Here is a 27,926-nt window from a genome sequence, read left to right as displayed (position 1 = left end):
GATCCCTTCTCCTCCCTTATCGCAACGAACATCACGTCTCCTCTTATGTGTGGGAGGGTGCGAGAGAAAGAGCGCGAGGGAAGGGGTCTGTCACGGGGGGTGACACGGGGAAGAACGAGGAAGTTGCTTCGAAGGGAGCGTACTTCCCTCACGCGGGTCGGACTCGGGCGGGGGTTGCCCCTCCGAGTCGACCAGCGAGCGTGTGTTGAGCGGACACGATCGGCCGATTAATCGAAAGTCAGACTGCCGCGGACCGCCGCCGCGACTGGCGTCGCGTCGCATCGCGTAATATCCATTTCGAGGAAGGCAACTAATCGTCGCATTTAACGTTCTTGTTGTTGTCGTTGCCGCCTTTCTGCGGAGCGGAATAAAGTGCGAATGAGATTGCCGCATGCGAGCGTGTCTGTGTGCAATTAATAGTATGTCATTGTTTTCCTGCGATTCCGATACTTCGATAATTTATATATTAATTAAATAAATGTGATTCTCGAAATTATTTGATAGATTTGATTTGAACGATAGAGGATAAGAAACACCCAATGCCAATAGATCCAAACGAGTAGTGTACAGGATAGTGCAAAAGGAGCACAATTGCATAGATGTGTGTAACAAAAGTTTATTCTCTTATCTGTTCTTCAAATTCATTGTTCGAGGATCTAATTAATCTGGACGCGATGCGGTTGCATCCGGACGGACGCAATGCGCAAAGATATTGCAGTTGCATGTGCAAAAGTATTCCAATTTCGAGTGTGTAGTAAAATCTTCCCGTTTTTTTTTTTTTATTTGTGTACAAAAGAATATCATTTTTTTATTCGTGAATAAAAAATATTGCGTTATGAATATAATTTTGACAGTTGCGTTTCGGAGCAATATTGCTTGACGTTTTCACGCGAGATACTTTTTTTTTTGTGCGTTTATTTATAAAATTAACCGATGCAGATTAATATAATGCTAGGGACATCGAAAAGATCCCTTTTTATTCGAATAACAAAAATCGCCTTGCCCTTTATCAAATTAATCGATACCCAGCAGTACATTTCGAACTTTATAATCGGGGAAATATATATATATATATATATATATATATATATATATATATATATATATATATATGTATATGTGTGTATGTATGAATAAAATCAAGTCGTCTCTCGAAAAATGTGATCTAACAAAAAACAGATTTTTTTTGCTAATAATAAAAAATAAATAAATTGATTATTTAATTATTTAAATTTAAAATGTAAATTCCTGTGAATTAATTTTTTATTCGACCATTGTTTGCGAATGAAAAATAAAAAAAGCAACGTGTGTAATTGACATCGCGCAACAACTTAATTTATCATAAATTCTCTGTTAATGAGTTTTTAATTTTATTTATATTGGTTTTTAATTTTACTTATTCTCGGCTCGAAGAATACTTTTCGCGCATCAACGTGAGAATGTATGTTTATCTCTGTTTTTTTTTTTCAAGCAGCAAAAATACTGTCTATCACGTTTCGGAAAAGCGACCAACGCTTTTTGATCGAAAACAAGACTAGTTTTGTCTTTGACACGAATCGTCAACAAGATTCCTCGAGGTTTTGTAAAACAAAACATGGCGATTTGACTTTGACAGACAGTACGGGTTCGCGACGATAGATAAGGATACGGAACGAATGTTAATGATTAAACTACGCAATGAGCGCGAGAAAAAGTGAACGCGCAAACACTTTCCATGTGCTGGAGAAGGCGAAGCGAAAGTATAACGGCATTTAAAGCAAGACATTCACCGGGTTTCACGATTTCGTTTCGTTCTTTCGTCAATCGAATAGTGAACGTATCAATCATCGTCATTTGACGTAAAAAAAAAAAACAATTCTGTTGAACAGAATTGCCTTTAATAAGCATCAAGAGTTGAAAGAGAGAGAAAGAAGAAAAGCCGGTACAAATGCATCTGTTTTTTTCTTACTCATTATTCTAAAATCTTTTGGTGATTCACACTTATTGTAAGAACATTTTATTAAAAAAAAAAATTTATTTTCCAAATTTTTTCATTGCTTAATTTTTTATGCGTTTTTTTCTCGGCAGCTTTATAAGCTCTCATTGTTCTTTTCATGAATAACCCGTCCCATTGACCCCGATCTTTGATTGATAACTCGAGATTGAATTTGCATCACTTGTCAATAGATTCACCTCTCTCAATGATCAATAATTTTTTTCGAGCACGTGGTACACGCGTCTCTCTCTCTCTCTCTCTCTGTCTCTCTATCTTTCGGGCGAGGAAAAATTATGACAGTCGAGTGATAAGACATTGCCAAGGTTACTGGCGTGCAAGTCTCATTGTTACGTCCACTCGCAGTCACCTCTTATCACTTAACCACCAATAAACGACACTGGTGATAGCCGGCTACAAATATTCATTAACGCACGATGTGCAATTGTAAAATAATGTTTGTCTCGAATTTTTCATAAAAACAATATATATAAAGCATATAATAATTCAAAAAATTAGATGTTTAAAGAATTAAATTATTTATAAAATAAATATTAATATTAATAAAATAAATCTTTTAGATAAAAATCAAAGAAAATTTAATTAAAATAATATTAATAGAATCGGAAAAATTTTTAATTTAAAAAAATTATTTTAGTTCGAGAATCACATATGGAGCTCATCCTGATAAAATTTATTCTATATAGAAATTGATTGCGATAATCCACGTGGGTATATAATTGACATTATTCACAAAGAGTATATCAGTTGATATCAGATAACAACTTCTCTCTTTTCAAGTCTACTGATTTAATTTACTGAATGTCTTTGTTTCAGCATGATTTCACCTAGCTGTGATCCTAACGGAGAATGCAATGCTTACTAGCATATTAATCTAATTAATCTCAAAAGTAATGGCCGAGAAATAATTTGAAATAACTTCGACTTCTGATCCCAAAAGCATCGTACATCATGCGGAGATAGCTATTGAGGTGTTTCTGGCCTCTCGAATTTACTTCGTACAATTAAATAACATCATCTAAAAGTATCACACCTTTGTGCTTGACTATCGATAAGATCGTTATCAAGGTTGATCATTATCAAGGGATCTTGAAGAAGACTCGCGACTTTCAAGTCCGGTTTCACAGATAATCAAGTTGACAACATCTGCACTTGTGAAGATTGGAAATAGTGGAAAGAGGTTGACGCGAAGAAAGACGCGTGACCTCGAAGCGGACAGCCAAAGGCTGACTGACCCCGACTGTCTGATCGGTGGCGAGATCGCGAATCTCTCCTGAACAGAAGCGGAGGCATATGCCGGGTAGACACGCTATTAGACGACGACGTAGACGGATACGTCGTCCACCAGTGCCGTAATAAAGTGGCCCAGGTGGAGCCCAGGGTATATGCGCGGCGTATTAATAGCCAAGTATAGTGAGGTGGTGGGGCCGCGGTCGCTCGCGGGTGAAAATAGAAAAGAATGTTTTTGGAATCCAATTGGACTTGGTTGGCAGAACGATGGGGCAATATGGCCGACTTGGCCGAGCGGGTGGACGATCTGATATGCAGTTTCGACTCGACTGGTGAGACGACCATGGATACACTATCGATGCTGATATTCGGCTGGATGCTGTTCGGCTTAGTGGTGTTGTGTGTGGGCAAATACGTGTACAATCGTTTCGTGTTGAACGAGCTCGCCACCGCCGCTGCCACTTCGTCGTCCGTGCAGCTTGCTAAAGACAGCCATGTCCATCACGGTGAGTGGTGTGTTGGCGGCTACCGCCGTTGGAAAACTATTCGACAGATCCAAGTCGACATCACCCCCGTCAACGTCCTCGTCCTCGATCGTGAGGGCTGGTACCGGTGGTGCAGGTGGTACCATCGGTGCTGGTGGTACCGCTAGTGCTGCTAGTGGTGCTGGTGCTGGTGGTGGTGGTGGTGGTGGTGGTAGTAGCAGTGGTGGTGGTATTGATACCGGCGCGATAGCAGGTGTGAGATCACCATCGCCAGGAGGCTACGTACCACCGACACCGCCGATCAGGAAACGCCTGAGCAGGAAGAGCACCGGCGCCCTTATCAGCCCGTCCCGAAGCTCCAGGTCGTTGCATCTGCCGACCGCGACCGGCGCCGACGCCGATGCCGTGCGCTGGGTTAACGAACTCATCGTTTGGCTGCACTACGACCTCGTGATCCTCAACGAACTCTTGGCCACTTGGGTGGCCTCCCTCAACGACTTTACCGCTGGCTCCACCGACGAGGTGAGAAATATTTCTCGCTATTTCGATTTTTATTTTTTAAGCAGTTTGAGGCCAAGATTTTTTTAATTTTTTGTAACGTTTCCACGTTCGAAAATTAAAGATCTTAGGTGCTCGATAAAAATTTATGATTCTAGTAATGATTTTAATATAAAAATATATTCGTGTATATAATTATTCTATGGAATATATCTTCGTATAAAGCATGGTGTGTTAAAATTCGCCAAACAACTTTGTACGACTCGTCACGCTCGATAAGGCGAGATATAAACTTTAGTCGAGGCGTGGGTGACTCCAGCAAAAGAGTGAGAAGAGAAGGGGATGCGTTCGTGTGTATGTGTGTGCGTGCATGCGTGATTGCGAGGTCGAGTAGGTCGAGTGCTCGAGTCGAGAACACGATGATTCTCTTTTTAGACGCACATATCGCCGAGTTACAACAAAGCGACGAGCTCGTTTCGACGTTATGAATTCTCGGCAGTTATCAGCACACATTGTCTCTTTAGCAAGATTAGTCACTTGCGAGAAAAGTCTGTGTTTGAGAGTACAGAACACTCGGTTGCACAATTATTTTGCTTTCGAGACATATTTTGCGTGCTTGAAATTACGGGCACTTTTCCAAATTTCACTACTATCTCATGATTCATCTTACGAGAAATTGCAATATTGAATCGCGGAAATTGGATCCGATTTATTTAATTATTTTATATTCCAAGTTAAATCGTTGCTATTTATTTGCTTCGTGAATAAACGTCATTAAATCTATAATCCTTTATTATCTTTACCCTACCCACTAACAACTATTTTCTCGAACCCATTAATGCTAATGTTGATGAATAAATTAATTAGAGTAAATTAATTCGAGTTGTGCAAACAATTGAAGGATCGTTTAATAGCAGCGCATTACGAGAAGTGTTACATGTGACTATATGTTATTTGTCTCGACAACAATAAATTACGGCGAAATACCATATGTTGCTTTAGAACGGACCGCGTAATATTTTTTATTCGCAGAGAGACGACACCGAATGGCCATTTACATGGGTCAAGGTATGTTACATCATATTACATCAAAGGCCAATATATAAAAAGATGTTACGGTTCGGCGCTGTCCTTGCCACGCGTAACCGATGGCGTCACTTTGCTGGAATAATTAAAATTTCTTCAGAGCGCCAGTTCTAGGCTTGGCTTAATTATACTAGCTCATTAGAGTGCGCGTATTCATTTTCTTTATACGCGCCTAACGTTTTATTACATTTTATTATTATTTATTATTTTATTTTTATTTTTTTTGTCATATGTAACTATTAATAAATTCGATAGAAAAAAAAGGTAGAATGATTTTAATAAAAATAATAATAGTTTTTTTAATTTTATGAAATTTAAAAAACTTTGATATTAATTCTCTTTTGACTAAAAATGTATTTAATTAATAACAATCTGAAATATTTTTTCGTTGTTTGATTTATAGAATATCGGGTATATCTTGTTACATGTATACTGATTTTGTTCGTAGCTCACATATAATAAATTTAATTTCGAATGCAAACAAGTGTTATGACATGCAATGCGCGACTGCGTGCCAACACATCAAGTAATTAGCAAGCGTGTGAAAAAGCGTGGCGCAGGTGCACGCGAGTATAATCTTCATTAGACATTCTTTGCGTGTTACAGCACGGAGTCGGTGTCGAATTTGTCCGCGTTCTTCCCGAGACACATCCTCCAACCTTGTCAAACATCTTCTGCGAATGTGATTCCAAGGACGATGTGGTACGTATTTCATTTCCATTTTTGCTCTAAAACTTCGCTTAAAGTCTTGTCAAGGAAAAAATTCCATCTTTTTATTTCCATCTATTTAACGGCTCCCAAGTTTGAAAGGACCGATGATATTAATCCGATAAAAGCCATAATTAACGAGATTTTTTAAATTAAAATACGATGAGATCATTAAATAATTTATAAAATTTAATAATCGAAAATTAGAGGTACGGATTAATCATCGCGAGGTAAAATAATCTTCTCTCATTTTCAGACTATCACATGCGATTGCGAGGCTACTCCGGCTTTGCAGCTGAAGGCGTTTAGGCAACGAGGCGATAAGGTGGAAGTTAATCATTATCGGGTGAACGTCAATCGCTTTCGCGCTCGTCTCAATGTCGTCTGTATCACCGAGAAACTACTGGTCGATCTGAAATGCGACGGCTGGCCGGAGGTACGTGTGTTATCGACGGATTTCCTGTGATGCAATATGCGGAAACATGCGATCATAGCTATTTGTCGCTTGTCTTGAATTCAACAACAATACGTCGAGATTTTACATAATCTTCAGTCTATTGTGCCAATGTCGATACAAAAAGAGAACGCTTGACATTTGTTCGCGTAAATTTTTCGAACCTTTTTTTTTTTCAACCGAAAAATATTCAGACAAGAGACACGGAGATAAGAAATTGCGACGATTGCGGTATGATGAGGTAATATTATCTATTATCCCGTATCAGGTAAAGGTTTCTCTGGCAGCGGTTGGCACAATAAAGAAAGACTTGGACGAGAGCCAGTTACAAGAAGTGGTGACGGAAATTGTGGTGGGTGCCTTGCGAGGCATCAACGTTCACTTCAATCTCTCTCAATATCCCACCTGTCCCCGATTATGGAGAGAGCCGCCTCCTCAGCCGGGATTTTCGTATCCCACGCATTACGACAACGTGGTAAGCATCAAAATCGACGATTGAGACATTAAATGCATTAATGCATTTATTTATTTCACGAATATTATTTTTTCTTTTCTGTCTCTCTCTCTCTCTCTCTCTCTTTCTCTCCTTAAATGCATTTTTTTTTTCAATAAAATTTATATTTATTTTCTCTCTCTATTTTTTCAATATTTTAAATTTAATTTACTTTTATTAAAAGAATAAATTTTTATATTGAACGCTCTGCTTATACATTATCACGACATTATTATCGCACGCACGCTCGCTTCGTAGAACGTCTCGAACTCGAAGCTATATCAACCTCCGCAACAACGTCTTCAGGGACATGTCGCTCCTTCGCCGGTATCTATGCAATATGCGCCCGGAGAGAGGCGATTGCTCGTGAAGGTTGTGAAGGCGACGGACCTCGGTGGCCAGCAAGGAGCCGTGGATCCTTATTGCGTGGTGGAGTTAGATGAACCGCCGCAAAAGAATCAGACCTCTATAAAGAAGGACACTAAGAATCCCCTATGGGACGAAGCGTTCTTATTGTAAGTAAAAATTTATATAGTTGCAATCGCATTACTTTATTTTATATTTTGTCATTTTGTCAAGTTATCATTTTATCATTTTATCATTTTGTTAGTCTTTATATTTCCTCCAATTTGAAAAGATATCGACATTGGATAAGAAACTAAGCTCCGCTATGCAATTACAGCGATATAAATCACAATACGACCGAAGTATTGTTAGAGATATTCGATCACGTCAATAAAAGCCAAAGATTTTTGGGACTCGGAATCGTGGGCGTCGAGGAGCTTCTCGCAAATCCGAGCCAGCGACAAATCATACCTCTTCAGGCACGGCCATATGAGGAGGATGACATTACAGGCACCCTCACCGTAGAGGTAACTGTTTTTATCAATTGGCGTTCTAATTAATTTTAAATACGATATTGTCGAATGTAAAATATTCTTCGAAAAACGTATGAATACTTTCGAGTAGCTACTTCTTGCAATACATATGTTTGCATCCTTTATAAATATTCTATAAAAATTAATTTTATAAAAAGATATTTTTATAGAATTTATAATAATTCATTATTCAGTGCTGATCTCTATTCGTTACACTTTCATTCATTTCACAGTTTCTGTTTATCGAGGGTGCAGAGGTACCACAAATCGGGACCAAGCCCTACAAAGTCAAGGAGACGATAAAAGTACCAGTCTCATCACCTACCCGTTCCTACAGCCAGACGAATGTCATCGGCAACAATAGTCTAAACTATAACAATGGTAACAGTACACTTATCTTGTACGACTCTGCCGCACAGTCGGAAGGGGGTAATTACAGATCAGTTATCAGGCGTTGATGATGTGTGTGAACACCCCGAGATTGATTTTTCTTTCATTAGTATGTACAGTAACTTTTTGAACCCGTTTGAAGATAGACTCACGTATCTTATGGCCAGAGTCTGGTTTGAATCCTTAGTATAAAAACGCACTTGATTAAATTGTTACATTGTTTATCGCACGTTAAAACTGATTCTCCGATGTAGTTGGCATGAGAATAATTAGATTCTCGTCTTTTGTTCATGAGTAGAACATTACCCCGAATGCAATCAAGTGCAAATACCCGAAAGATAATTTGTTTTTTTTATCAGAGCTAATTAAATATACAGAGCATTTTCAGAATTCCATATATAGCTTTTCTCTCATTAATACTTCTCTATTACAATATTTCTTAAATTTTATCGCTTATAATGTCCTTATCGATAAAAATTGATAAAAAAATTTATAAATAAATAATGGTGAAATCTGGAACACTCTGTATAAGCTAGGCAAATATATCGGTAGATATGAAAGTTCTGGTACTTGAAATGATCGACACTTTCTTATGGATAGACAGAAAGAATCGAAGATCTTATTGAATGAATATAACAATGTCCGCACAAAAATTTATTAGAAAAATATTTTTGCAGATTATTTGACAAACGGCAACGTCGTAGATGCACCATACAAAAGCGGGCAGACAAACGGTAACAAAGGAACTTTGATTGTCCACAGCCAGCAGAGGGTAAGTTTGTTAAGCGATTATTACATACTTTTTACTGCATGAATAACGCTCGTCTGATTGTGGACAACTAAAAAACTTAGGAGTAGATTTTTATAAAAAAAAGACGAGTGGAAGTGAGAAGTCCCCAAATACTAAAATAACTTTGCAAAATAGTTTGATAAGAAAAAAATTTATAAATCGACACATAAACATTGTTTTGGTTCCCTAAAAATTTGCTTCAAAGATTATATGTCCCTGACGAAAATGTAATCTTCACGATTATAGCGATTTCCACTGAAGCATGATTTCTATTTGGTTTCTCTTGCAGCAACTGGAGCGGCAGATTGTAAAGGTAAGAAGTGTTATGTACTATTTTGCAATTTGTGTGGTCAAAATAATTTGATTCTTTGCTTATAACGCAAATTTTTTTTTATAAAAGAAATGAATTGATCTCTCGAGGCAAATTTTTCAACATGACATAACTTGAAACACACATCTGACATGTCGAAACAAAAATTAGCAAGCAAATTCGAAGCTTTCGTCAGCAAAATTTGCTCGTTTATTCTAAATTTTTCAATTTATTTATTTTAACATCGAGCATCTTTTTTCCATTTTATACAAGAATATTAACCTTGGTTGAGTGCTGTGTATTTACTAATGTAACAGGTCGCTCTGACGGAGAGTGGAAACTGGCAAGAGATATCCCCGGAGGTAAGTGAATATCGTATAATATCGTTCATCTTGTTTTAATAAATAAAATTTCCCGATAATAATAAAAAATTGATTTTTTTTTTTTGCATTTTATATAATTATCGAATATAAATTCTTTGTAGCACGGAACGAAGGATGTCAGCGCTACCTCAGGTCCAGAAAGCACGCCTAATTCTTCCAATTCAGAAGGTAAGATTTTCATAACAACAAAAATTATATTAAAATGATAATTTTAATGTTAGACTTTGTGTAATTTCTAATTATATAATTTTCTAAATATTTTTGTAACGATTTGCGATACTTCGACAGAGAGAGGAAGAACACGAAGAAAACGACGCGATTTCTTTGGCACCATAAAGAAGCGATTGAGCCGATCTAAGACGAGAAGCAGATCAGTGGGTCCTGAAGGAGAGGTCAATCATGAAGATGCTCATTCAAGATCCATATCTGCCGATAGAGCTCGCGATCCCGGTTCCGGTAAGATCTCTATTTATTCTCTGAATTAAAAGTGTGTGACATAGAGACATATAGTTTTTGTCGTAAGACATTTGTTTATAGCGATATCACGCGCGTGTTTGAAATCTGTAAGAAATTCACTTGATTGCAATCAATCGTTCGCGAGGTCTATTAGTTAGATTCTGGACTATCATCTCACTCATATTTCTAATTCTCTCATCTCTCTCTTATTGTACTATACTCATTTATACGCACTCTGTCTTGCTCACATATGTGTTACTCTCACGGTACTCGGTTTTGGTAAGTGTCTTCGCAAGGTAGGATATAGTGCAGCTTTTCATTTTGCTTTTCAGCAGTAGACAAAATCGATGACGCAATAAAAACTGGTATACAGCAATTTACAATTTAAAAAACATTTAATCTAAAGTAGAATGTCGAGTGAAGTTGTGTTGATTTTATTTATTTGCCTATCTGCTTCTTTTGTATTTTCCTTCATCGCGTATCTTTGTATATCTTTGATGCGAAACGACTTTCTTTCCGTAGCGCATTTATCGGTGCCAGAGCAATCGCGACGTTCGAGCTTGAGTGAAGCGTCGGGTATAAGTGGAACATCCACGAGGACATATATCAACGAAGCCTCCACGCTCGTTCTCGAAACTTTGGAGAACGGTATAAAGAAGTAAGTGATTTTTTCTTTTTTTTCCTCTTTTTGTATCTTTAAAATAAAATTTATAATGTCTTTTAAAATTTATAATTTTTTATACTAGAATAAAAGAGCATGCGTTTCTTTTTATTTCAGGCATTACCTCGTACCTCTTTCTCTCGCACAGAAGAATAAATGGAGAAAAAAGGGCACAAAGTTGCATATATTTAACGACCATACGTTTATCGCCAAACACATGGCTGGGTGAGTGATGTTTTGTCAATATGACGATACCCGATTGATCTTTGTCGATGTAATAAAACGGCTTTAAAAAAAAACCTTAGAACATATCGAATTTAAACGATAACAATACATGTATTTTTAAATAAATTAAAAATGATTAAAGTACCAAGTATTTTTTATTCCTTTCTTTCAGAGGAACGGTCTGTCAGGTGTGTAAAAGAACCCTCGCGCGGAGACTCGGCAAGCAGGGTTACGAGTGTAGGGACTGTCAGATGAAATGTCACAAGCACTGTCATGTCAAAGTCGACATAACGTGTCCTACGTCTACCATCCAGAGCATCGAGTTGTAAGTATCACAGAAATTCTAAACCAATCTGTTTCAGGCAAAATATTTTTTTCCATGCTTTAGTGAAGGCTACACAATTTTTATAGAATCGAGATCTTAAAAATATTTGAAGCGTTATTACGATATTTTATGTGTACAATTTGTTATATCTCTTTTTTATTTATACGCATATTTTATGCGTACACATCTGTCTTGATATTACGAATTATTTCTTAATACTACTTTTCTCACCTTTTCTGGCGTAAGGTCCCTACTGCCAGTACTGAGCGAATAGGTAAGATTCTCAAGAGTTTTGAAATGAGTGTGAATTTGTCTTATCGCGCATGAAAATGACGCCTGTAGATCAGTATAACCGACGTATCGGATAATCTGTGCTTGCGGATAAGTATTGATCCTGCTTGTGCGCTTTTATTCTTTATCCGGGTTTTTTTTTTATCCTCTGATATTACTGAGATTAAATTAAATGGTATTTTTTTCTTTGAACATGTTACGACTGGATGAAGCATGATACCGAATATATATGTATATTTATACACGTGTATCAATTTATTATCTCTACTTTCTCTTTTTCATCTGTCCTTTATGCAATTCAGAATTTGAAACATCTTACACAATGTTTATCATTTTTAGGTCATACATCAAAGTTCCTCCGCTCGAACGAAGGCCGTCTATGCTTCTCTGCTCGCGATAAAATTGCGCGTTACTCACGAGCGACACGCTACACTTCGAATTAAGCGATTTATTTTGTAACATAAACGCAAAACGATAATCTTCATTTATTAAAGTTTCATGTTTCACGTTATTATTCTTCCATTTTCGAGACGAAGTTTATAATTTTAAGTCACGCACTCGTTGATATTTTGCGAATACAGTTGTCTCACGGAAGAGACGGAAAGTTTGCATTAAAGGATATTCCCGTAACATATATATATATATATCGTTTCCTAAACTCTCTCCTGTCCTAATAATCGTGATACAGCTCGCGCTTCATTTATCGTCAAGTCGCAGAATTAATTTTGGCTGACAAAGGATCGTGATTGAATCAGACTCGATCGTACTATCTTTTTATTGAAAGAGCCAAAGACGCAATATTTCGTAGATAAACGAATTTTAAAATTAATTTATCAAATTCTTGTAATTCTCTGTTTTCCGCAGAACGCACACAAATACATTTATCGTACGTATAGTTTATCGCTGCGTTAGAAAAAAAACTAATAAAAATAACAATATTAATAAAATAAGTAACATTAATCACGGTAACAATCTTTATGATAGTAATAATCATGAAAGAGAATAACGTTAGTTATATAATTGAAAAACAGCTGCAAAAATGCACCAGATTGTTGCGTCTAATTCTGAACTACTGAATTAAAATTTATGTTTCCCTTGCGTTTAACACACAACTGTGGATCATAACTGTGTACCTGTATAATTTTGCCTTAATGCAAAAATGCGTCTAGTCGCACGTTATCGGAGAACGAGGCTGCCTTATTTTTGTCACCGTATATTATAGCAACGAAAGACACGTCACGAAGCAAGTTAATAAGAATGTTATCGAACATCGATGTAAATAAATGCAGATATTGGAGATAAGTTTGAATTTTTGCGGGCTAATAAGAGCCATGATAGGTGCGTCAGTTTCATAGAAAATTGCAGCTAATATCAAAAAATCAATTAATATTTTTTCGAGGAATAAGATGAAGCTATTACATTTTTTTTTTTTTTTTTAATTCATTGTGGATAATAAAATATTTTTTTAAAAATTATATTAATATATCACTTGCAATGTGCTTTGTAAAATATGGAAATTTACTCAACTTACAATTAGTGCATTTTTGCAAATTTTCTCGATACAATATAATTAAACTGATAGGAAGAGGCGCGAAAAAATTATGGCAAATATATATATATATTCAAATTTTCATCGATTACTTCATTTGATTATATTTTATACAAATTCAACGGATAGTCTCTTTTGTATGCCAACGCAGGGAAAAACATTAAATCGCTAAGATAATTTATATGATTAGATATATCTCGCTATAATAAATATTAGTCCGGAGTACAAAATGCAATCAAAAATGCATGCAAAGAATCAATCTTGGATCTAAGCACCTTATAAGATTAGGCATCGATATATAACGATACAACATCTGCAAGTAGAAATGACTTTAGAAAATGGGACTAACTTCCGCCCTAAAAAACCTAAAGCAATCGTGAAAATATTTCTCTTTGTTTCGCATTTTTCTATGTATTCTAAATGATGTACCAACAGCTTCAACAACTTTTCTGACCACTTTCTATAAGCACAATTAAACTGTTAGAAAATTTCATCGACCAACTTCATGATCAGTGAACGAACGATGGTAGCCAAAAAAAAAAAAAATGATATTACAAAATATGCATTCATTAATTTAACACGCACGCACACGTATCGAAATAGTGAAAAAAAAATGGTTAGGTGTAGCAAAAAAAAAAAAAAAAACGGTAAGGATCGAAAAACACGAGTTCTACTTTTCCGCAGGCTGTGAAACATTCTGCTAGCGAATCGAAAGTCATAACACATATTTTACGCGTGGGTTTTATTCACAAGTGGATTTATCTTTCCGTTCTTATATAGAGATGAGAGGAGGTTGTGAATTAACTTTATACATCTATATTATTAAAAATTATTCATTCAGCGACATAATATCGAAAGTATATATGTATTTACTGTAATATATTATTTAATTTATTATATTGATTTTTTATTTAACATATTTTGACAATAGGAAGGAGAAAGATAGATATAAAATTGATAAAGAACATATATATTTAATAGTCTCGTATATTCTCATATTGGTCGCTATATCTGCTAAAAATTATGAGGGAATCAGGAAAATATATTACATATTCATATTTTGAATATTTCTTCTAAAAATTTCTCTCTCATGCTTCAAAGCCTGTCTTTCTCCTTCTGCCTGTGAATCTGTCAGTGACAGATTAGAAACTCACGTATGATTTCTAGAGCGTTCAAATTTTATAAAATAACAATTGCTAGATTTTGCACAAGTAACTATTCTTTAAAAACACCACATAATCGAAAGTATGTATAGAACGATTTTGCAAAGCAATTTATCGTTGGAATAATTAATCAAGGTAAATGAACATTTCTTCACTGTATGCTCTGCAATACGCACACCTGCATTCGTATCCTCCTTTGTTTGCCGTAAAAAATATCGTTAAACGAATCATCGTAATTGTCATAACATCGAAACAAATTACGAGGCGTTGATTGCGCTAAAAAAGAAACGTATAAGCGACGACGAATGTGCCTATAATGAATGTTGTTACGTAATAATAATGTTATACACTTTTCACACATATAGAAAGTCTATTTATGGACGGTATTTCCAATTGTTCCGCAAAAGCTTTCTATTATCGATCCAACATCGATCATATATCTCTCTATATGTACGTCTAATGTAATGTAAGGAGACCATGACACCACGTCGATTATTATGCATTGCCGATTTATAATAATATATACGCGATGATAGTTATATATATATATATAATGTTACTATTAATATATAAATTATAGTGGAGATGATGAAGAGATGAAGATGATGATAATGTAACGTTACAGAAAGTAATATATTGTGATTCTACAACGTTATATCTTTTTTTATCCAATCCTTCTTTATTTTTGTTCCATCCAATATTTTCATACCGATTTTATCGATACCGATTCCTTCTGTTTATTAAAAGATGATCGATTATAATTAAAACACGTTGATGACAAAAACACAAGCTGACAACTAATAATTATTGAATATAAAATCAAAACAAAAAAATAAAAATAAATAACTATATATTTTTTAAATAAAAATATAAATGTGAATCCAGATAAATAATGTAAATACGTATAAATTCCAGAATTTGTGAAAAATGAAATTCTTATTCGTAAGATGTAAAATTCGTAAAATTATTATTGGCGAAAAAATATCTTGACAGTTTCCGAGTTTTACGCGATTCAGCAATAAACTTTCGCACAAAAATATTTATATTTATTATTATAATTATTTCGATTAATTTAACGATATAAATGTTTTATTTTATTCTGTTATTTTTCTCTCTCTCTTTTTTCATATGTATTGTTGTCTTGGCGTTTCATTGCTTTGTTCGAAACGGAAATTGCTGCACGTGTGAAAAATGCATGGCTTGTGTTCTTCTTCTTTCATTTGCTGATATAGAGTAAATCTCGCGCGTGTACGTAAATACCGGCGTGATCCGCGATTTTTTGCTTCTTTTTGATCTATCGCTTGCTAATGAGAAGCATTTCGATGCGCGAATTGAGGAAGCTTAAAGGATTCAAGATCTTGCATAATAAAACGAGGAATTTAGTAATATACGCGTTTCAATCTCAGTCTTTATTTCCTCGGGCAATACTTGGCAAGACCTTTCTTCCGTTTCTGCACGTGTTACTCACAACACGTGTCAGCTAAAGATATGCTTTGATAAAATCTTTGTCGCTTCAATTTTTCCTCCAAATATGTAATTTTGTAAAACAGATATCCTGTCTCGCGGATCATAAATATAAGAGTATTTAAAAAAAAAATTTTTTTAAATTTTTTTCTTTGCGTTTGCCAAATCAAGCAAATTTTGATAGTTTATGAAAAAAGTATAAAATTAAAGAAAATTAAAAAAAGAAATGAAAAAAAGTTGAAGAAGAAGAAATTAAAGTTAAAATTAAAGGAAAGGAGAACAAAGAAGATTCAGAAGGGAGAAATAGGACGTAGTGATGAATAAAGAAAAAGGCATGTATATTATATTGCATATAATATTAATGTGTTGTCAATGTCCATTTGTCATGTCATGTCGTTTAAATTTGCCTAATATACAAATAGATTTAAATTTTATATTATTTATGTTTTATTTTTTTGCCTACTTGTCCAATATTTTAATAGTTTTAATATCCTTTTAATTCCTAACAAGCATTTAATTTCGTAAGAATTTTAAGAAATTAAATTCTTAAGAAATTCAGTAACTATTTTAAGTTAAGATAGTTCTAATAGTCTCAACAACCCTATTTTTGCTGGCTAAGCCAGCGGGAATCCGGGATTATCACAATTTTGGGGGAGCGTCCTAACCAGGAAGTATCCTAATCGCGTATCCTAATCGCGAAATCCTAAACTTTATATACCTTTTGCTACGCATTTTAACCAGTATTGGTCACCTTCTTTGTCTGTATCAATTTTTTAGGCCAGTTGGACCTACCTTTCGTTGCTCCTGGCCACTTTCTGAATTGATCTCTAACCAGAGATCGAACAAGGAGATGCAAACTCCTTTTATCGCTGGCTATTTATTAGCCGGAGAATAACCGCTTTTCTTGCGCTAATAAGGAGATAAACTCCTTTTTTTGGCGGCTAATTATTGTCGCCGCCAGATAAGCGCAAATATTTCACGCTCGATGATCGTACAATTTTACGATCGTTCGTTGGATATTCTCTTTAATATAACTTTATTTTAAATGAGACAAAACCAAATTATTAATAATCAAAATTTTGATTAAAAAATTGTGATAAATAAATAAATTGGATTAAGATTTATATATTAATATAAAATTTATATAATAATATAATAGTATATAAAATTAATTTATATAATAATATATAATTTATAATAAAATAAGATTAATTTACACAACATTTATGCCATTTATTATGGTAATTTAATTGATTGAGCATTTGGTCTTATATCAATTAAAACAAAGCTTCAGAACAATCTATAAATAAATTCTACGATGAATGAGCTACAAGAAATTAGAATAAGATCTGCGCGCGTTATAAGAATAAATTATCATCATGTATATAATTGATAAAATTACTAGCGTTTTTTATTAAATAAATCAGGTAAAATCTGACAAATTGGAAAAAAATGTTTTCTATACTCTTCTTTTTTTAATATTGACTTTACTTTTGCAATTATAGATGGAATAGATATATATTAAAAGAACTTATTAAAAGTTATTCAACTTAATCCGTTTTAGCTCATCCATTTTAAAGCAACGGATTTATCTACAATCTATAATCTACAATGTATGTCTACAATCTCTAAAAATCCGTTACTTTAAAATAAAAAAAAATTATCACTCACCGGCACTGATGCGCAACAGCGGAGTTGTTGGACTTGAGGCTGCGTTGTCTGTAACAAAAATATACAATCCAAATTATAGCAACAACATATAATTAAAATTTCATGCGGAATATCTTATATCCGATGCGTACAATACTAAGAAGCTCTATATAAATATGGAACAATTTTATAAATTATAAAAGACTTTTTTTCAAATAAAGATTTTTGTAGAATTTATGTAAAAATCTTTCTTTTTAATTTTCTCTTCTTTAATTTATTCCAATAAAAAGATAGATTTAATTCGCATACGTTTTTAACAACTGATATAAAAATAATAAATACTCACCCTAGGGTTGCTCCGCCGGTGCAGGATGCCTTTCCTAGGCCTCCTCCTCCTCTCAGGATGTCGGTTGCTATGTTGATCTGTAACATATAAATAGAAGATCGAAATTGTAGCAGCGCTCAAAATAATTATTAAAAAAAATTTATTATACCCATTGAATTTAGTATTAAATGCATATAATAATAAGTAAATTAACAAAATAATTTTGAAAAAAAACATTACTAATAATTCTGATGGTTTCATAAAAAGTCATAATCTAAAAATATAAACTTTTACAAGATTATAGATTTTATATAAAAATCTTTTTCTCTAATTTTCTTTTTGCTTAAATCTAATAAATAAAAAAACCAAATTATGTGATTAATTGCTCAATTTAAATTGCACGCAGTTAACAAATAATTAATTCATAAATACAAATTACTTACCACAGGATTGCTCCACCGATGCCCGATGCCTTTCCTAGGCCTCCTCCTCCTCCTCTCAGGTTGATTCACACGCGCGATACTTTAAACGGCACTCCCGCACTTTTATTAAAAAATACTTTCGCACTTATACGCGCGATACTTCGAACGACACTCCCGCACTTTCAAATTGCGAACGAATCCCATTTCACGTGAGAATCACACTTCGAATCGACAAGTCGGGAATTCACCGATTATTCCGAGCGAGGGTTAAGCAGAAAAGGAAGAAGACGAAATTTATTTCATTGCACTTCTGACACTATGTTTCCTTTATTTGAATAAATGAAATAAAATTTAATCAAAATTAAAAAAATAAATTATGCGAAATGCGCGCTTCGAAATTTATCCTCGCAATATAAGAAGCGTCTCGAATTCCTGTATCATTGTTTAAGTATCGCCGTGAGAATGATAAACAATAAGTGAAAATGAGAAAGGAATTCGACGGAGCGTCCCCCCCCCCACTACTACAATACTATTAAAACCGTGGGAACAATGACAAGCGTAAACATTAGCGTGTTACTGTTTATGACCGTGTTATTAATAATTCGCAGCCAAAATTATTTTGCGTGTTATGACGTATTATACAAGCGAAATATTAAATTATACAAGTATTTTAAATTATAAATTATTTAATAAACGATTAATATATTGCCAAGTTTATCATTATGTTAGTTACTCGGGCCTTCGATTCAACTATTATTTATGCTATTTTATTTCTCTATTCGAATAATATTTATTATAAATTGTCGAAAAGAAACGATAAAGCATTGGACGAGATATAATTGGACTTTAAATATTTTTAAAAAATATTTAAAAAAAAATAATTATCATTTGTAAAGAAAGAGGAAGATCGCGAACCAATAATTTATAATTTTGAGTCCTGTCACTTCGACTCTTGATACATCACGCGCAAAATATGCGTCTGGAAATTTATCGTTGTGATATAATTACGCACTATTTATAGTAAAAGATCATTATTTATTTATCATATCAATTTATTATCCGATATTTATCGCGATCGCGTTCAGAAAAGGAATTTGACGGAGTGTCTCGCGCTCTAATACTTTACGGCTCGAGGGTTGTCGTGCGAATGATAAGCCATAAAGTAATACGTTAACAATAGCGCGTCAATGTTTACACTGCCAAGGCCGAATAACACGTAGGAAAGGAATTTGAGCGTCTCACCCCACTACTGTTCTATTCAAATATCTCCAAATGAATATTAACAAGGCCGTGATACGTAAACAATAGCGCGGCAATGTTTACGTCGCCAAGAACGAACACCATGTTAGGCATTGTTAATTTGCTGTCGAAATATTTTACGTATTACAAAATATATATGCGAAATATTATTAATATTATATATTTTAAATTATAGATCAATTATTTAATTATTAATATATCACTTTGTAATACATCAATCGTCTTATAAAATTCATCTTGTATAATTAAGTTATTGTTATTAAACGAGTTATTGTTATATTAATTATTAGATTCCGCGATTCGATTGTTTAATATAATTAATTAATTATTAATTATAATAGCAAATAATTTTTTCATACTGATCGCGATCGCGTTTAGAGAAGGAAATTAGGACGGAGCGTCTCGCACGACTACTTTCCTCGAGTGTAGTCGCGCGAATGATAACAAAGTCGAGATCGAGGTACGTAAATGATAGCGCGTCAATGTTTACGCCGCCAAGACCGAATACATATGTTATATATGTGTTAACAATACCACGTTACTGTGATAATTTGGCGTAGGGAAAAGGCAGGGAGAGGGAGAAAGAGAACGCGAAGAGAGAAAGAGAGAAGGACAAAAAGAAGGAATATAATATTGTTAATAGGTATTAATATGGTTAATAAATATTAATCCTTTTTTCTCTAAATATATCCCTTTAGCTTTAATTTCTAACGGCTTTTTAATTAAAGTCAAATATCGATTGTATGTAAAATAGAAGAAATTCACATTATGCTGACACGTGTTTATCTTGTATTGAAGCCATACATGTATCATTGATTTTTTCATCATTTCATTGATCATTTAAGTCTTCTCTTTTTATTTACACGATTACATATCTCAAGTTTGCGATATAATGTATTAGAACACGACACGTGACGTTTTTCCACATGCGCGGCAATTGGTCACGTTTTCCTTTAAAGTTCAGCCTTTCCTTGAAAATCAATCGGTGCAATTACGTTAAATATTGCGTAAATATCATGTGCAGCGGAGCATGTCACTCGTCGATATATATAAGATTGCCATTATCGAGAGAAGAGGAAGGGGGGGGGGAGGAATATTTGATGGAGAGATGCAAAAATATTTTTTAAAAGATTTTTTTCATTTTTAATTTTATATAAAAATATTGATGTGTTTTTTTTTATATATAAAAGAAATTGTATAATAATTGATGAATGAAAGATAGCGTAATATGAATATCTTTAATATTACATTTGCATCAAAATATAGCCGACGATTCTCTCATTACACACTCTCATTATAATTACAAATAATTTTTTTTCTTTGTCTTCACTTTTAAAAGAAATTTAATAATAATATGTATTATATAATTATTTTTACGATATTGTTAATTATTGAATTTTAATAAATGAATATTGAATTATAAACAATGAAAGGTCGAAAGCAATTATTTGGAGGAAAAAGAACATTTATGAATTATTTTCTAATGAATTTATTTTTATAAATAAATAAATCTATCATTATGCAACAGAGAGCCCAATCACATAGTCAGACATATGACAGCTGACATTTAAAAAAAATGCACGTTTCTTGGATTATATCATGTTCGAAAGATTTAGAGAGTGTATCTAATCTACTCAACCTTTTAATCGTGATGAAAATCAAAAATAGATCTCGTGCCTAATGAAATATACATCAACCGAGGGTAACGCCTATCAGAGTTTTCGTGAAGTGCTTTTAAAGGAGGCATATACCGTTAAAGGGCAAGATGGCATGTCGCTTGACATTTTGTCAGAAATTTAATGTGCGACAGTCACGCACATTTAACACACATATACGCACATATACATTATATACAATGTTCATGGACGCGTGCAATTTGATCCGGTAACATTCAAAATTTTTACCTGCATTCAGAATGCGGCATCGGAGAAAGGTGAAGAGAGGGGGTGACTTTGTGCACCAACGAGTCGGTTGCAGGAAAAAAGGAGGAGGGGAGGGGGATACGAAAGGGTCGTCCAGTGTCATAGGTCGACCCAATTGCAGGTCAAAGTTCCAGTTTGCCGTCGAGCGTGCGTGGAACGACAGAGAACTGGTTCGTCACTATGACGACGTGACGTAACGATCGCGTCATCAACGGCATGAAACTGGGAGGTCGACGAACCTTCTCGTTTCAGTCAGCGTTTCGTTCTGGCCAGCCGGCTAGACGCGACTGGCTGACTGGATATCTCTGACGGGGTGAATGAGGGGGACGATGTGGCGGATCCTCTCTTCTCCTCTACTCTTCTCTCCTCTCTCTCTCTCTCTCTCTCTCTCTCTCTCCATTGTACTCGATACGATCGATCTGAGCCCGGCGTCCTTGTCGTGACGTTGGCGAAACGTAATCGTCGGTTCTAGCACAAGTGCAGTCTAAAGCTTTGCTTCTATCTTTATAGATGCGGCCAAAATTTTAAGGCTTATCTAACGTCAAATATCAGATAATCAGTTTATTAAAAATTAAATCAGAGATGTAAATACGAACGAACGATGATTTATGGAATTTACAGTGTAAATCTCTTTTGTACAGAAAGTCTCATGTTTTCAAAAAATTTGAAAAATTAAAGCGATAATCTTTTCCATCTTTTTTTTTTTTTAAAGAAAAAACATGACGATAAAAAAAAGGAGACTCGGGCAATTGAGAATTATTGCGCGTTTATGTGTAAAAAAAAAAGAATTAAGAGAGTGATGAATCATATCACTGATAATATTCGCGGACTGAAGAACGGTAGGTCAATGCTGGGATACCTGACGCACGTACGTACGAAGGATGAGATTCGGGATCGACCGCAATAAAGGGTCGAAGGCTACGGGATTATGCCCCTGATCGAGTTCGTTCCGCGGCGGAATTGCCGTGGCGACCGGAACTGGGACGCGTTGTCAGTGGCCTCCTCAATGACGTGAATGACGTCACTATACGCCAATGGGAAACTGGGCCAAAGACATAGCGTAGGGGAAAGAGGAAGCGAAGGATCGGACAATCCGACGTGGAGTCCGCGTCGGAAGCTGCATCTATTTCGAGGAAACTGTGCGCGTTTCACGTGATCGATGGACCTTCTGGTCAAAAGGAGCGATTCTAGTATCTTGCGTAGAGGATTAATGGAATATTTGATTATTCTTTTTTTTTTTTTTTCTAAAAGGAATAGAGGATTTTTGAGAACTTTGAGATATTAAAATTCAAAAAATTTCAAGAAATTTTGAGAAATGTTTTGAGATATTCAGGTAGATTGATTATCATTATCAAAGTAAGTGTAAAAGTTCGATCATTTTCTGTTCTCGCTCGTAATACAATAATATTGTTAGAGATTTCGAAGTTTAACGTTGGTAATATTTGATGACGATAACACGATCTCGTTTTATTGAATCTGTCCGTAATCGCCCTACAGAGAAAAAGATAAAAGAAGCTTATTATTATCTTAAAGTAAAATTCATTTCAAGATGATGAGAATAAAGAAGATTTGACGTTGACATTATAAGATATCAACAGTGAAATTTATACGCATAACCGCCAATATCCATAAAAAAAAATGTTAAAATTAAATTAAATACAACAAATTAATATTTCAATCAATCTCGATTGACTTGAAATAAATGGAATCGAAAGAATTTTGATTAATCAGAAAATAAGTTACTTACCTTTAAAAGGAACATATATGACATTTAGTTTCAAATGACAAAGAATAGACGGACAATGGCGGAGAATAAACGAGGAAAAGAGATGCGAGTTAGCGGGGGAATCATTGAATGAACTATGGATATTTCATGGCACTGGACCGTACCGATTTGCCTTGTCGAAGACTCGTGAATGGGGCTACCGCGCGCAGGTATCTGACGTCACACAGAGGTGCAAACCCCTGTAACTAGGTCAGTCCTTAGTTCTGTCATGACCATGGATAAAAAAACATAACTGACATGTATCTGCACGCTCTCTCTCTCTCTCTCTCTCTTCTTACAATAAATAGTGTTTCCCATTGGATATTGTGCGCTGCAACCCTCAGAATTCTGACAAGCGCGTTTACGTTGATTACTGCTGACGCACGCAACATATATATCCTTCGGGAAAGACAACCTTCTATTGAGAATATGAATGAAGGATAGCAAAATGGTTTCAATTCAGCGATGCTCTTACATGAAATAATACTCGGGCTTTAATATTTTTCTAGAATCTATAAGATTTTTTACGGTAACGTTTTTTGTCATAAAAGAATTAAATATATATATATAATGATGTAAAAATTGTAAGGTTGAATATTACATCATTCTTCAAAAATTGAAAATTGCTAGACTTTTTTGTAAATTTAATAACTTTAATTATGTGTATTATTTCTACAACTATTTTTAACGATATTTAACATTTCAACTTTTTAACACGACAATGATTATTTTTTAATGAATATTGTCTTTGTTATGATAATTTTTACGATTTTCTATTACACAATTAAACTTGCAATTGTTAAAGGCTATTTTGAGGAAAAAGAATTGTTTTTCACGAGCAGAGATAATATCATGAAAACAAATATATTGAAATGCTTGAATCTAAAAATTAAAAATTCTTATTTATCCATAATTATTTTCGCGATTCGACGGAGGGAAAAAAAAAAGGAAACAACAATTTTAGAATGAAAAACGTTTATTTGAATCGTGAATTATGTCGACATAGACAAAACGATATACAAAACATTCAGTCCTGAGTATAATTGATCTTTATTCTTTTTGTTAGCGACACTCTCATACGGTAATCATTCGATACGATTGCATCCATCGTTCTTACATATATTTGATATTTGTAACAACGATCCGACCGTGGCGGATATGGTTTTATCTTTTTTGACTCTCTCGCACATTCGCCAATTGATAACATCTAATCGTACAGTCACGTAGTAGGGAAGTATCTACAAGGCACTAGAAATGAATCGCACAGGCAGATGAAAAATTCTCACGAAGTTTTACAAACTCCGTCGTAGTTCTCTCTGTCTCTCTTCCTCTCTTCTCGCAAATGACGAATTTTTGTCAATGTAATTTTTCCTTTTTTTTTTTCTTTTTTCATATTTCTTGAAGTTTTTTTCTTTTCTTTTGAGATTAATCAGTATCCGCCGGTCGTGATATCCTCGACGCACACTCGTACGTTTCCTCTTCCGTAAACAGCAATAATTGCACGTGGAACGCGGTTAATCAGCCAATTAGTTAGATTAGCCCTTGGTCGCATTTACGTAACGTTATCACGAAAAGAAATAATCGTGATTGATATTAACGAGGCATATTATGTCTTCGGTATACACATTTTTGATAAATTTAAAAGCAGATAATCCCAAATTATTTTTAGCTAGATTAAACTCAAAATCTAAAAATAATCTGTAGAAATAATAAATTCTATATAAATTTAGATATTAATTTGTCTCTTTTTGCCTGTATTTGACAATATTTTGAATTTTTCAAAAATCTGAATAAATAGATCTAACGAGTAATCGAAGCCAATTTTCTGTGCTCGTTAATACCTTTAAAAATTATGTATGTTTCTGATAAACAACGAGTCAATGTTTCGCTTATGATTTTCCATGCAGAGCACAGTAAGAGATTCATCGATCTTAATTTTTACATAATATATGAATGCACATATTCTCTACATAAATAACTTTACAAACGAGATATTTTTATGGCGCAAGAATTGTTTTTTTTTTTTCTATGCGAGACAACTCGCGTAGCTATCGTATAAGATGCTAAGGGCAGTTTCCTCATTTTTTATCTGAAATAATGTTTTGAGACACCAATCTCAATTTATTAAGTATTTAATTACTCAATATTTTTACTATCAATTAGATATTTTATTAAGTAGAATTTTATATAGTATTAGAAAAAATTTTACGTAGGATAAATTATTCTTAGAACAATAAAAAGAAATCTATTTTAAAAATTCTTTAAGAGGAATCTATCCTTAAAACATTCATGCACGAATTTATTCTAAATTTGTTTGATATCAGAGAGATTAATTTATAATCTATACGCGTCGATATAATTGACTTCTATCGCGTCTCTTGGTGCCGATAAAAATAGTAACGTGTTATTACGTGTCGATGGCGACGGATAAAGGAAACGGACAGTACAAATCGAGGAATAATCATCTCGATCTTCGGATGTACATGTATCGCTCTCGTCGCAACATTTAATTAAAGCCTTAGAGAACGCACCTGAGAGTCGTGTCTTGTCGCGTATAATTGAACATCTTTTTGCGATATTTTTCTTAACAATATTATCATCACTATTATTATTATTATTAAACTTCTCATATTTTTCATTCGTCCCAAAGCAATTTCCGAATAAACTAGTGGAAGTTGCAATAAAGATAAATAGCATATGTTTAATGAAACCCTATATTATTTTGCTGATTAATGACGAATTAATAATGTATTATTAAATCTATCAGTCTGCGTGTTCGTACGTAAAATATCCTTCATACGCTCAATCAGAGAACATTAGTCCGAGAAAGGTATCATTAGGTAAAATGTTACTATAATAATACGTGTATATACGTGTATATACGTGAGACAATGAAAAGTATCTTGGCTTTAAACATCCTACGACATTTGATACAGCAAAGATTTTGGTAAAAAGATGTTGCAAAAATATTAGAAAGAATGAGTCTCAATACATGGAGATCCAATTCGAAACTAACAATTTTATGTAATCCCCGTACTTTTACATAACTTCTTTATGTATTTATTATCGATTGATTCGATAATAACTTTACGCTCTTCGTATCGAGGACCATTTGCGCTTAATGTGCGCTCAATAAATATGCATATTTATTTAATTCAATTATCTTGTCCCTCAAATTTGACGTTTTTTTTTTTTTTCGTTCCTTTCTCATCTTCTGTCTCGACGATCGACCGATCTGTGAGCTAGTCGGCTTTACGCTTGAGCTATACTACTCGAGAACGAGAAAGCATCAGATTGGAGGGAATCGTTGATCGCTTAAAATAAACGATGAATTAGAAAAAGGACGTGAAATTTCACGAAGAGTCCGGAAAATCTCGCGGTAATCCCGCGCGTTACGTATGAAAATTCGTAAAAATTGTCGGCGAGAAATATACACAACGAAGAGATATGTCATCGGGCATAATATCCTTAACATATTATTCCTCCCCCTCCCTCGACCTCTCCCTCCTGCCTCTTCCTCTGGCAGAGAGTGTCTTGCTCCTTCGGTGAAATCTTTCCTAGTCCTGGATTTATCGATAGAGCTCGATCAGATCCTGACAGGAGCAAGCCTTTATCGTCTGTCATTGGGGACCCGAGTTTCGGGGGACCCTCTGAGTCGGCAGACCGGACAGTCCGCGGACGTACATGTAGGGTACCGGACTGCGCAGGATTCTCTTGGGGCTCTTCTTCACGTGCTTCTTCTCCTTGTTACTCTCCCATTTGGACGAGGTGAACTTGAGACTCTGAAACGCCCGGCGCAGGGTCTCCGTGGTGGAGGGCCTCTTGAGAGAATCGCTGTCGCTGCTGCTATGCGCGTCCGAGGGGCTGGACGAGTAGGACGAGGGTGAAACGCCACCGCGGGATAGACTCTTGACGTTCTCGGGGCTCGAAGTGCGCTTCGACGATCTCTGCACGCTGCTACCGAAACGCTCCTGGGATCGCGTCGTTCGTTCCCGCAATCGCTCCAGGTAGAAGTGCGTTCTCGGTGATCGGCTGGACCTGCAGAGACGTTCGCCGCTGCCGTGACGCGACAGGCGTTTGCCGCTTCCGGTGCTGCTGCCGCTACTGCAGCCGCTGTCGGTGCTGCACTCGTCGTCGCCGATCTCGCCCGCGGGCGTTCTACCTCGATGATGATGGTGATGATAATGATGCCGATGATGATGCTGCGATCGATGATCGCTTAGATCGGTCATAACTGATTGCAATTGTGTAGAATCCTCCATGTCGCTGGACATTTGTCTTGTCACTTGAAATCACACGCTTTCACGTGCGAGATCTCGCGCAATTCGAAAGAGTAAATCAGATGCGGATATCGTGTATATTATCGTGGATCCTCAGTCCAATCAGATCCTAAGTGATTTCGCACACAGAGAAACACTTGTTACACGTGACAAGCCTTCGAAAACTTCACTCCAACTTATTCGCTGTATTTATCTTCCGATATTTGTTCGATTGTTCGCTTGATCGCTTGGAATCTCTTCCTCGGTTAAGGCAATGGCTTACCTTGAAATTGCGAGATCAAACTGAATCCGATACACCCGACGCGCCGTCTTTTATACCGTCGCAGGTGAACGCGGCAACGTGCGCATGCCCCAGCATCCACGTGAGAGTGCGTGTGCCGCTGAGGAGTGTGCCGAGAGGGTGTCGGAAGCTGTGGGGGTTGCAGCTGCACCGCAGCGAAACGGGATATCTCGCCTCGAAAGATTCTTCG

General features: G+C 35.2%; 2 protein-coding genes across 2 annotated transcripts; one reads left to right on the top strand and one right to left on the bottom strand.

The window, feature by feature from the left end:
* The first annotated feature begins 504 nt into the window (after positions 1-504).
* Positions 505-15,018, top strand: LOC126849391 (uncharacterized). Its single transcript, XM_050591165.1, is given in 18 exon segments — positions 505-601; positions 2,810-3,715; positions 3,717-4,230; positions 5,899-5,994; positions 6,257-6,436; positions 6,723-6,929; positions 7,206-7,462; positions 7,630-7,819; positions 8,059-8,254; positions 8,893-8,987; positions 9,295-9,318; positions 9,633-9,677; positions 9,800-9,866; positions 9,987-10,154; positions 10,677-10,812; positions 10,933-11,040; positions 11,213-11,365; positions 11,996-15,018. Coding segments are annotated over 17 exon segments (2,760 nt in total). The 5' UTR covers positions 505-601; positions 2,810-3,452; the 3' UTR covers positions 12,057-15,018.
* Positions 15,019-24,151: 9,133 nt separating this feature from the next.
* Positions 24,152-27,701, bottom strand: LOC126849415 (SKI/DACH domain-containing protein 1). Its single transcript, XM_050591212.1, has one exon. It carries the CDS (start codon positions 27,448-27,450, stop codon positions 26,797-26,799), a length of 654 nt encoding a protein of 217 aa, XP_050447169.1. The 5' UTR covers positions 27,451-27,701; the 3' UTR covers positions 24,152-26,796.
* Positions 27,702-27,926: the final 225 nt, after the last annotated feature.

Source organism: Cataglyphis hispanica, chromosome 5, assembly GCF_021464435.1.
Source record: "Cataglyphis hispanica isolate Lineage 1 chromosome 5, ULB_Chis1_1.0, whole genome shotgun sequence".
NCBI lineage: Eukaryota > Metazoa > Arthropoda > Insecta > Hymenoptera > Formicidae > Cataglyphis > Cataglyphis hispanica.
Note: the sequence above shows the minus strand (reverse complement) of the source record. Positions and strands in the feature narration are given on the sequence as shown.

Bases quoted from the DNA above. Each gene is read 5' to 3' on its own strand.
- LOC126849415 (XM_050591212.1), bottom strand. From the start codon at position 27,450: ATGTCCAGCGACATGGAGGATTCTACACAATTGCAATCAGTTATGACC.